At 48.7% G+C, this 11,969-nt stretch overlaps 2 protein-coding genes across 3 annotated transcripts in view; both read right to left on the bottom strand.

Moving 5' to 3' along the window:
- The window catches only part of SRM (spermidine synthase), a 10,744-nt gene extending 10,205 nt beyond the window's left edge, over positions 1-539 (bottom strand). Inside the window, exon 1 of the mRNA XM_069079231.1 lies at positions 302-539. Coding sequence (XP_068935332.1) covers positions 302-444 — 143 coding nt within the window. The 5' untranslated portion in view covers positions 445-539. The remainder of the gene's footprint in view (positions 1-301) is intronic.
- Positions 540-2,183: 1,644 nt separating this feature from the next.
- EXOSC10 (exosome component 10) overlaps positions 2,184-11,969 on the bottom strand; it is a 41,423-nt gene continuing 31,637 nt past the window's right edge. The window contains exons 18-25 of one of the 2 annotated variants that reach the window (XM_069078741.1): positions 7,064-7,159; positions 6,846-6,920; positions 6,265-6,349; positions 6,006-6,079; positions 5,386-5,554; positions 4,681-4,742; positions 4,039-4,115; positions 2,184-3,096 (exon numbers count right to left, since the gene is read on the bottom strand). In XM_069078741.1, coding sequence (XP_068934842.1) covers positions 3,066-3,096; positions 4,039-4,115; positions 4,681-4,742; positions 5,386-5,554; positions 6,006-6,079; positions 6,265-6,349; positions 6,846-6,920; positions 7,064-7,159 — 669 coding nt within the window. In that variant the 3' untranslated portion in view covers positions 2,184-3,065. Of the gene's footprint in view, positions 3,097-4,038; positions 4,116-4,680; positions 4,743-5,385; positions 5,555-6,005; positions 6,080-6,264; positions 6,350-6,845; positions 6,921-7,063; positions 7,160-9,282; positions 10,975-11,969 lie in introns of those variants that run through there. The other variant, XM_069078742.1, reaches the window with a different exon arrangement.

Below are 11,969 nucleotides of genomic sequence, written 5' to 3'. Positions count from 1 at the left end.
GAGGAAGCAAAGCTGGGGAGGTAGAGGAGGGAGCAGGGCAGGGGGGGAGCAGAGCTGGGGAGCGCAGGGGTGGACAGCTGGGGGGACAGAATGGAGCAGAGCTGGGGGGCAGGAGAAGCAGACCTCGGGCGGGGGCAGGAGGAAGCACCGCTGGGAGGAGGTAGCAGAGGGGAAGAAGGTGCCAGGTCCTGCAAGGCGGAGGGATGGTACCAGGCCAGAGCCAGGCCGGGGGAGACGGGGGACTGGGGAACGTGGGAGCCAGGCCCGAGGAGGGTTGGAGAGGGGAGGAGGGCCGCGGTACCTGCGGAAGACCAGGATCTCTTGGTAGCGGGAGCGCTGGTGGTGGAGCAGCTCGTCCACTTGCAGGGACATGGCCTGGCCCGGCCACAGGCTGCACGTCTCCCGGAACCAACCCTCGCGGATGGCGGGGGGCCCGGGCTCCATGGCGGGGCCGGGGGACGCACAGGCCGTGGCGGCCGCAGCACAACGGGGCCAGCAGCGCCCGCCCGTCTGCCCTCCCGCCAGCCCGCGCCGCAGCCTAACCCGGGGGCCCGGCCAGGACAGTGTTCGGCAGGGGAGGGGCGGTGTTCGGGCTCAGGGGCGGAGCCGGCCTCCACCAATGGCCACTGGATAGCCGGCCCGCGGGCCAACCAGCGAGTCCAGAAGCGACCCGGGCCCCGCGAACGCTCATTGGTCCGCGGGCTTGCACCCGGGCGCCTAGTGGCTGGAGCGGGCTGTCCGTCAGGGCTAGCATGTTTGTGCGACTCCTTCGGTGGGGCCACGTGGGGAAGGCTGGTGGGCTCGGTTTGCGGGTCCGGCTCGGGGCTTCCGTGTCCCGGGGCGAGGCGGCAGCCCCTGCTCAGCCTCCCGGGCGGCCGTGCGGACCAGGTGCCCCGGAAGATCTGCCCTCGGTGTGGCCACTTGTGGACAGATGAGGGCTTCTTCTTTGGGTGCCGAGAGCTTGGCCGCCCGGTCGGTCTGCCCCGCATCCATTCAGGCCTTGGCCCCACTTTGGACGAGAAACACTTAATGGTGCTTATCGAGGCTGCTGCGGGAAATGTGCCAGAGGAATCAGAGGAATCTTAGCTCGTAAAGCAATGGCTGGGGAGTGTGGGTTGTGCAACTGGAGTGTTTGTTTTCCTGGAACTAGGCAAGGGGGCTTCGGCTTCAGTGCGCCCTCGGCTTGCCATTTACCAGTGTGGTGGGGCTGAGGGTGGGAATCGGAGGTCAGTCTCTTAAACAGACCACCTGGGCTCAAACGTCCCGGTGCCAGCTCCTTTCTCAGCCCGGACTTTGAGAAACTGACGAGACCCTTTGAAATTCTAAAAGCCAAGGAGAAATTAATCCAGTTACATTGTTGGGAGGACAGTCACTTTGTTGCACAAGCCTAGATTGTATCACTGATGGAGCCCGAGGTGCAAGAGCTTGGCTTGCTAGCTCTGGGTCTCTATCTCCTTTAAACATATAATCATAGCAACACAACTTCAACGGAACATAATTTGAAGATAAATTCAGCAGACTTTTCCCTCCTCCCACCTCCACCCGTTTGAGATTCGTTGAGAGCTTAGCACACTGCTGGGGATGTGACAGTAATAAGAGGAAAATGCTGTTTTGCCTCTGAATTGAAATGATGCTCAAGTCCCCTAAATGAGCGTTTCTAATTTTACCACCAGTATTCTGGAAGAGGCGAAATTCATCCATACATATTCAACACCGAAGAGAGACTGGCATATCATTTTTTGATAAACCGGGCTTTGCTCTCTGGGTGTGAATATGCTTTCTGCTTTTATGAAAATGTCAAATAACTTCTCAGAAATAGAATTACATTAAGCATGTTAATTACAGAATATTAAATGCTAATTACCCTACATGTGGTTCTGAAGCCCTCTGACACGGGGCTGGTCTAGGCTCACATCCGCCTTGCCTGCCTTGAGCTGTTTCAGGGAGGCTGCTGGGAAGGCCCACATCCCCCTATCTGACTGTTTCCCCCACTTCCAAATAAGCATTCAATGATGTAAACATCCTGTACATCAATCAGACTCACCACAGCACAAGGTACCTCATGCGTCTAGGCTCTCTCCTTTAAAGACAACAAACAGGTTTGAAGGCAGAAAAGATTGCTAGAGAACAATGGCAGAGAGGCCCCTGGACTCCAGAAGTTTTAATTTAGCAAACGAGATGAGTTTAATTCAAAAAATGTTTTATTAAATGATGGAGCCAATGCAGTTCCAGCACGTCCAGGCACAGCGGCCAGCTTAATGAAGTCAGCCAGCCACAGCAGGTTCCCTGTCTGTGGGAGGTGGGAACAGCAGGGGCCGGTGCATGGATGTCTTGGGATCATCTCCCAGCTCCCTCCACCTGTGACCTTCCCACAGAATGGCCAGCAGACTGTTCAGAGAATACAACAGGTCCGGAAACCCCTGTGTCTCTACGTAGACCGGGAAGGCCTGAGCTCGGGCCAAAGGGCAGTAGCATCCAGGACGCAGGGCCTACAGGAGCCCATCCATGTCAGGTGACAGGACGGCCTGAGAGGCCCCTGGCCCTCTCTGGAGGTAACAATGTGCATTGACCATCAGGCTGGGAAACAACTACACAAGCTCTTCTGGATCAGGGCGAGGTATCTGCCAAATCAGGGTGCTTGCTGGTGGAGTGTGGCCACTGCCTGAAGTGAGAGCAACCTTCAGGGCTGTCCTCAGCCATCCCGCTGTCCAGCCAGGCAGCGCCAGAGGTGACCACTCCAAGGTGTTATTTGGCTGAAAACCCCGAGGCCCTAAAGCCTGAGAACAGAGGCCCAGGTCGGGCACTGCCTGGCGGGCCTTTGGATGGCAATCACCATCGGGGGTGCCCCTTGCCCTCTTCCCAGCCAGCTGCCTGTGCCACAGTGATGGTGATGGGGCATCATGTGCTGACACATAATTCCCAAAGTCTCTGCTGACAATGAAAGAAAAAGATCTGGCTTCTTCCAGTAAGAATTCTTTGTTTAATATTTCAATAAGAGGTCCACACAGAAGAGCACCCTCTGTTTGGTCTCCAGGCACTCCTCCTCCTGCTCTGCAGCACCAACACTATCTCTTGGGCCAGCTGTATCTGAAGCCTCTGCCGAGGACGTGGGGAAACAAAGAAAAAATTACTTCTTCTCTCTGGGTTTTGTGGGCAGTCTCAATTCTCCGCTTTGTGCTGCTCATGAAAGTCAGGAAGCCCAAGCACGGGGACCTCCAACTTTCTGGAGCCTCAGTCCATCGGCTCGACCTTATCAAGGGCTCAGGAAGAGGCCCCTCCAGAAGGAAATGACCCACCTTTCTGGCTCTTTGGGGAGGGAGTCAACTCTGGCCCAAGGCTCCTGCAGGCTCCCCAAGGCCAAGACTGCTGCAAATTAGGGGTGCAGGAGGGCTGCTCCCACAAGTGGCTGCTAAGAAACTAGGGTGGCTTCACTGTGTGGGATCCTTCTTCCCTCTCAGGACCCCCCAAGATCCTAGACTTCAGCATTTACTCTAGGGGATCCTAGGCTTTTTCCTTTAAAAACATACCTAGACCCACACAAACACACTCACACATACCAGGTGCACACAAACCACACTTCAAACACATCCACACTGGAACCTCAGCCCCACTCCACTCTGCCAGACACAGCCCGGTGCCTCTCAAAGGTACCCTAATGCAACCAGAGCCCCAAAGACCCAGGAGTCAAGAGACCCTGGCCCAGCTCTGCCAGAATTAGCGAGGCATCCATTGGGCAAGCTTCTTCATCTTTCTGGATCTCAGGTGTAAAATTAACCATTCCCCCAAGCATTCAGTAAGTCAGGAAACACTGTAAGGCACCCACTTTGTGCTGGGCCCTGTGGATACAGAGACAAAGCAAGCCACCCCTGGCTTCCCTTTGCCCCTGGGACTTTACCTGAAGCTCTTTCTTCAGGCACAGCCTAGAGGCCCCCCCACTCATGGGTGAGCCTGGCTTTCTACAGTTATCAGTGGCTCCCTCCTTTCCCCCCAGGGTCCTGAGCGGCTTTGTCCCCCCGCCCCCCTCCCCACCCAACATACCTCTCTGATTTTCCAGACACGAAAGATCTGCTTCTGTTTCCTGCTGGCTGCTTTGGTTTGCCAACTGCAGCACACTTCTGAAAAGAGAAGGGGGCAGTGCTATGGGCAACTTCGCACAGCTTCAACAACTTGTAGGAAATTGTATTTGGGTTAACTGGTGCTGCCAAACTGCTCAGGCCTCCCAGCATCAAGAAGTGATTACAACGGCAGCCATGTCCCTCCCTCTGCCCTTGCACCAAACAGCCAGATGCTGTGTAAGCCACTGAAGGAAGCAGTGCTGGTGTGCCAGGGTGGGTCTCCTCCAGCTCCACAGCCCGCTCTGCCTGGAGCGTCAATGACGCCTGGCAGTGGCATGTGCTGGCTTGTGTTAACACTGATGCCAGTGTTCTCAGTCTTGCCAAAAGCTCAAACTCCCAGGGCAGCGAAACACAGAACAATTCATTGCCTTTAAATCACGCATCAGCTTTAACAACCCCTTTTACTACTGTTACGGCTGGCAAGCACCATTCCAAGCTCCAGAACAAATAAAAACGGGGAGAAGACATTCCGAGGGAAAGGACCACCACCACGTCATCACCGAGGCCCACACTCTGTGGCCCCAGCGCTGGGAACACAGCGACAAGTTCAAAGGAGGCTCCTTACCTTGCCAGGTGGGTCCTGCACATTTGGATCAAACTGGGAGGACTGTTGGGGTTTGCTGTGTGCTGAAAGATGAGAAAAGGTCTCAGAGTCAGCCTCCTGCTTGCCGCCCAGGGGACAAGCAGCAGCCAGCACAGCTGTTCACAGCCCCTGGCAGCTGTGCTTCCCAGAGGCAGACAAGGCAGCACCATACCAGCGTCGAGGGCACGGCCCCGAGGTCACACCGTCCACCCGTCCTGCCCAGAGGAATGATGTGCTTCTCTCCATCCTTCCCCTGCTGTTCCCCCCATCTGGACTCTCTAGCCAGGGCTGCATGACTGTCACGAGAGCTGCCTGGAGCTCAGGAGTGTCGTCTGTGACCAAATCTACATGACAGAGGTAGGTCTCAGCACCATGTTCTAATTCCAAATCTGGAAGGCTCCTTATCAGGCAGGCTTCCAATGCTTCAGGGCAGAGGCACGCAGAGCTGTCTATGCCTAACAGCCTAGTGTGTGGACAATGGTTAGGCAAGGTAAGAAAAGTATTCTGAGAAGGAAAGAAAGATTGCCACATCCCTATCCTCTCTTACTGCTTTGCATTTGCTGTTATTATTCTTAGAATTCTTGGATATTGCAACAGGTTGGACACGGTCAGTGCCCTCTCTGAGCCCAGGCCAGGGCCTTCCTGGGGAGGCTGACAGGCTGTCCTGGCAGGAGGTTTCGTCCTTACCAGCAAAGGCTTTGAAGTCTGACTTGCTGTAGTCATAAGGGGTAAACTCCTTGGGCGGCTCCTGCTCGGGGGGCTCCTGGGAAACTCTGAGCTTCTTCTTTTCTTGTTTGGGCTCCAGGCTCCCGGGCTCACTCCCCATCCTTTCCCTCTTCTTAGTAGCGTTCTCTAGCTGCATGTTTCATAAGCCCATCAAGAAAACTCGTCAGTACAGAAATGAAGGCCTAGGATTCTTTTCTCCCTTTAACAACATGCAATATGTTACAGATCCAGCTGCTAACTGTGAGCCAAAAGAAGAATGATTTCTGGGAAAAAAAAGAGTGACTTGGATGACTCTGAAGAGATGGGGGCAGCCACAGTCCGGTGCTGCTGAACCCAGTCTCATGGCTCCTGCTGGGGAACCTGACACAAGGCCAAGGGAAGGAGCAGAAGAGCCCTTGGGGCAGGGACAAAGGACTATGGGGTAGGGTGCAGTGGAGGATGAAGCCAGGCTTCCATGACTGCTTGGGAAGAGTCACTGCCCATGGTAGAAAACAGCCTCTAACTCACTCTATCACCCAGGCCCAATATTTTCCAGACCAGCTGAGTTTCTTAAAAGTAGCAGAAAAAGAGTAGACACTTACCGAAGCTTGCTGCCGGACCGAGATGACCTGCTGGGCAGCCGTTTTGTACTCTTCCTTTGCCTGTTCTCGGGCAGCTGTAAGACAAGCACCCAGAGAGCGCTGAGTTGCTTTTTTTCCACACCCCCAGCTGGATGTCCTGTGTCACTCCCGGAGCCCATTCTTGCTCTGGCCCCCACTAGTCTGGGTGCAAGGACAGAGCCTGTTCCTGCACAGCTGTGAGAAATGGGCTCAGAGGACCCCCAGGACAACAGCCACTCACCTGTCTGCTCGGCTTTCTTTCTCAATGCTTCCTGGGCCTCTTTTTTGATCTGTACCTGGCTTGCCAACTTCCAACGATTGCTGATCTATAATTGAAAATAAAAGGAATCACAGAATTTGAAAATGCCTCATGTTTGGGTAAGGCAGGCCAAAGAGAGGCAGCCCACGATCTATCCCTCTCTGAGTCACAACAGGAACACAGATAAATATAACACGAGGTAGGAGTCAGCATTGGTCAAAGCATGCTCTGCAAGGAGCTGGAAAGCTTAACAAACAAAGCAAGCCAACAAACCACTCTTAAAAGCCTCTGATGGACTAGACTCAGGGAAGCCCCCTCCCATCCTTATCCATCCCCTAGTGAGGATCAAACAAGATAAAGTGCTTTGAAAAGTATTAAGGGCTATACAAATTTGAGGCATTATTATTAAGAGGCTTAATCTTAAGTGATTATTGCAAAGTAGCATTCACACTGTGGTACCTCCTAAAAGATATCCAACCCAAAGGATTCAGAACACAAACATCCCCCTTTCTTCATTCTCACAGGGAATTGGGAACCTCAAAAAATTCAGCAGCCAAACTTACTTCATAGATTTTTGACATTGGGTCAAACTTTGCTGACTGTGAAACATAGGCACGGTTCTCTTCTGAGGGCAGATACTGAGAAAACCAAGAATATTTTGTTAAACACAAGACTTCAGGCAGGCTTCACCCTGCATCTGGCTCTGCCTTGGAAGATGCCAGCAGAAGGTGCCTGCTGGCTGCACAGCCCATACCCCAGAGGAGCCCCAGCTGCCACTCACCATCCTGAATGGATTTTCAAAGGACTCCATGATGCTCTGCGCCTTTTTCTGTGCTGTGGTCAGCCTCCCTCCACTCTCCTCATCAGCACTAGGTTCCTGTGGGCACCAAGAAAGGAAGAGAGGGAGTGAGTGCGAAGTGTGAGCGGCAGAGAAGCCGGTCACAGTGTCACTGACCGTGCTTATGGTGACAGTCTAAGTCATGTGGCACCTGGAGGCTGGGGCAAGTCATGAAAATAACAATGAACCTTTCAGGGAAGAACTTTAAAATGACATAATGCCGACTGGCAAATTTTGAAATAAGGCAAAAACCCCAAATAAACCCCCAAACAGAACTGCTTCTCTCTTCTCGTGGGCACCTCTTGATCTTTGTGCCATGCCTGGCACACAGCAGAAAGTCATAGCCCAAAAAAGTCTCATCATCCTACAATGGGAGGTAAAGGAAAGTGAGGAGAAACCCCCAGAAGGAAAAATAAGACTTCAAGAAGAATCATAACTCAAAAGAGAATGGACACATCCAAGAAATTCCGGATTGGGATAGAGTGCCAACAGAAGATCTAAAGGAAGAACTGGCATCTATGTGACTGAAATAAGCTCACTGGAGGAAGAACCTGAAATTGGCAAAAAAACTCAAACCTAATTGCTGCCCAGCTGTCCTTCCCATGGCCATACGGCAGCAGACAGCATGGGCCAGGCAAGTCAAAGCCTCGCTGATACTGGACCCACTGTCTCCCCTCTGATCCTAATGGGGCCCACCCAGGACTTTGGGTCTCTGCCCTCAGCCATTGCCCTGGGCAGCAGCCCACAAGGAGACATGGCTTGGGGACTGCTCCTGAAGGCACTACAGCACCAGCTACCAAAGACCCAGAACAGAGAGCTCTTGTCTCCAAAGGCCTTGGCCCTGTCACATGGTTCAGCACAGAAACTGTTATGATTTTATCAGTGGAAATGACAAAGAGGCATCGATGTCTGCTTTGCCACTCCACCCTAAGGACCAGGGGACTTCTCCATTCGACTTGCAGTTGAAATCATCCATGTGTTGCCTTCCCCATTAGAATGTGAGCTCTTGGAAGGGTCACACTGTCTTATTCTTCTACTTACATTCTCAGCACTTGGCACAGTACTTTGCAAACAGCAAGTGCTTAATAAATGCTTCATTCATTCATTCAAAAAGCAGACTCTCTGAGGAGCCATGTAGAATAGGTAAAACAAAAAAAATGAGAGAGAACAAGCAGCAAAATCAAAAAAGGATAAAACTGGGAGCTGATCTCAGAGTCCTACAAACAAAAACAATAGGGCCAGAAGGCCAAAATTAGGGATCTAAATTTAGAATTATTAGTATTCCAGAGAAATACAAAGAAAACAAGGATTCTGAATACCATACCCCCCCCAAAAATCATCCAATAAAATTGCCTGGAAATCTTTTTCTTTTTTTCATCCACTAACACCAATTTTAACCATGCAAGAGTCCAAAAAGAAGCAAAAGCTGCAATGTCATACTCAAGTTACCTATCCTGCAGCACAGAGCTTTCCAGTCATGTGGTGCAGTGGACAGAGTGTTGGGCCTGGAGTCAGGAAGATGCGAGTTCCCATTAAGCCTCAGACAGTCCTACTTAACCTCTGTTTGCCTGTTTCCTCTACTATGAAATGGAGATAATAGGAGCACCTACCTCACAGGGTTGTTGTAAGTATCAAATGAGATGACAGCGTAAGGGACTCACCTGGCACATGCTGAGTATTACATCCACCCACCCCCATCCCCTGCCTTAGACAGCAAGACTACTATTAGGCACATACTCCAAAGGGGGCAAAGAAAGGAAGAAAATTCCTGAAAATACAAAGATAGTTAGAACAGAATTTTTTGTAGTAACAAAGAAGGAAGATGGGGGCCCACCAGATGGGGAATAGCTAATGAAATTGTAGCATAGAATATAATGGCATAATTCTGTGCTGTAAGAAGTGATGCTCGGCTAGAAAAAATAACAAAATTCATCTGGAAGAACAAAAGATGGAGGATATCAAAGAAATCAATGAAAAAAAAATGTGAAAAAAGGTGGTCTAGTAGTACCAGATCTCAAGCTGTTATAAAGTAGTAATTATCCAAACAATCTGGTACTGGCTGAGAAATAAGAGTGGCGGATCAGTGGAACAGATCAGGTACAAATTACATCATGGTAAATGACCACAGTAATCTAGTGTAAGATAAACCCAAAGATCCAAGCTTTTGGAACAAAAACTCTTTATTTGACAAAACTGCTAGGAAAACTGGAAAACAGTATGGCAGAAACTAAGTACAGACCAACATCTCACATTGATAAGGTCAAAATGGTTACATGATTTACACCTAAAGGGTGATAACATAAGAAAATTAAGAGAGAATAGTTCATCTGTCAACTTATGGAAAGGGAAGAATTTAGGACCAGAGAAGACAATAGAGAGCATTACAAAATGTAAAATAGATAATTTTGATTATATAAAATTTAAAAGTTTTGCACAAACAGAACCAATACAACCAACATTATAAGGAAAGCAGAAAACTAGGAAAGAATTTTGCAACAAGAATCTCTGATAAAGGTCTCATTTCTCAAATATATAGAGAACTGATTCAAATTTATAAAAATACAAGTCATTCTCCAATTGATAAATGGCCAAAGCATATGAACAGGCAGTTTTCAGACAAAGAAATCAAAGCTAACCATAGTCATATGAAAAAACACTTCAAATCACTATTGATTAGAGAAATGCAAATTAAAACTCTGAGGTCCTCACACCTATCAGATTGCCTAACATGACAAAAAAGGAAAATACTGAACGTTGGAGAAGATGTGGGAAAACTAAGACACTAATGTACTGTTGTTGGAGTTGTGAACTGATGCAACCATTGTGGAGAGCAATTTGGAAGTAGGCCCAAAGAGCTATACGACTGTGCATTCCCTTTGATCCAGCAATACCACTGCTAGGTCTATAGCCTAAAGAAATCCAAAAAAAGGGAAAAGGACCTATGTGTACAAAAATATTTAGAGCAGTTCTTTTTGTGATGGCAAACAATTGGAAATTGAAGGCATGCCCATCAACTGAGGAATGGCTAAACAAGCTGTGGTATAGGATTGTAATGGAATATTATTGTGCTATAAGAAATTGCAAGCAGGACAATTTCAGGAAAACCTGGAAAGACTTATATGAACTGATGCACAATGAAGTGAACAGAACCAGGAGAATGTTATACACAGTAACAACCATGTTGTTTGATGAAGAACTGTGAATAACTTATCTATTTTTTAGCAATATAATGATCCAAGACAATCCCAAAGGACCAATGACAAAGTATACTATCCACCTCCAGAGAAAGAACTGATATTGTTTGAATATAGACTAAAGCATACTTTTTTTTTTAACTTTCTTTCATTTTTTCTTTTATTTGACTCTTCTTGTACAAAAGGACTATTATGGAAATGTTTTACATAACTACACATGCATAACCTCTATCTGACTGCTTACTATCTGAGGGAGGGAGGGATAGAATTTGGAACTCAAAACTTTAAATGTTTAAAAAAAAGTATTGCTCTGGGCCAAGCCTAGGTGGTGCACACCTCTAATCTAGGCTACTGGATTGTTCAGCTTAGGAGTTCTGAGCTGCAGCAGGACTAAAGCCAATCGGGTATCCACACTAAATTCAGTACCCATACAGTAAACCCTTAGAAAGGCAGGAAGGGGTAATCAGGTCGCCTAGGGAGGGGTGAACCAGCCCACATCAAAACCAGAGCAGGTCCAAGCTCCGATGTCAATCCATAGTGGGGCTGGCCCACTACACTTCCATCCAGAGGAGGAGGCAAAGGAGAAAGAGTCATGTGTTCACCCAGGGCTATGTTCTTGGTGACAACACCAGGCCAGGCAGCAGGGCTCTTGTGGGTCTCCTGGAATGGGGAAGAGTTTATTGCCACAGCAAATTCTTTTCAGCTCTTAGCTACTGAGATAACTAGGATGAAAAATAAGCTCTTTAACAGAAAGAAAAAGAGGCAACAGAGAAGACTGTAAAACATAAAGTAAAGAAGCAAAACCTGCTGGAATATCTGCTCCTGCCACTGTCTTTGCAGTGAAAGTGAATGGGAATGCAAGAAATCCACTGTGGTGATGGTGGATAGGCAGTCCTAGGACATGAATAAACCTTTAAGCAAGTCATGTGAAATCATGCTTTAAAAACAAAGACTCCTCAAGAAATGAACCAGGCCTGCTGGCATTCTGGGGCCATGGAGATGGGCTGTATGCTAAAGAAGGTATTCAAAGATGAACATACAGTTCCTACAGTCAGATTTCCAGAAATTCCAGTGATCTCTGGAGCCTTCTGCTATGTCATCATTTTGGACAAAACACTTGGTGTTTATATCAACAACTGAACGCTGGTATTCTTTCACAAAGAATGCTCAAGCTTTAATTAATAAGTCTTCCATTTGATACGGCATTAAAATCTCCCAATATCATATCCATTTAATGAAGACAAAGCATCTCAGGATCCTGAGAAAAAGGAAAACAATCTACATCTGGACACCTGCAGGATGTTAAGTGAGGCTCCCTTCACTCCAAAGATAAGTATTTGCTTCTTGTATAAAGGGGCAGTAGTTCACAATTTCCAGTAGTCCAGTGAGATCATCTATAAGGATTCCATTTTTAACCAGTTCACTGGAGAACACATGGCACTATCTGGAAAGGTCAGAAAATGGTAAACATAAAAGGAAAATAAGGCAAAAGGGGAAATTTATTTTGAAATTTGAAAGAATATGGATATCAGGGGTGGCTAGGTGGTGCAGTGAATAGAGCACTGGCCCTGGAGTCAGGAGGACCTGAGTTCAAATCTGGCCTCACTTACACACACACACACACACACACACACACACACACACACACACACACA

This window comes from Petaurus breviceps, unplaced genomic scaffold (assembly GCF_028583685.1).
Source record: "Petaurus breviceps papuanus isolate PSGF00001 unplaced genomic scaffold, PetGlider_PUasm1.0 91041, whole genome shotgun sequence".
NCBI classification, from domain to species: Eukaryota; Metazoa; Chordata; class Mammalia; order Diprotodontia; family Petauridae; genus Petaurus; species Petaurus breviceps.
Note: the sequence above shows the minus strand (reverse complement) of the source record. Positions and strands in the feature narration are given on the sequence as shown.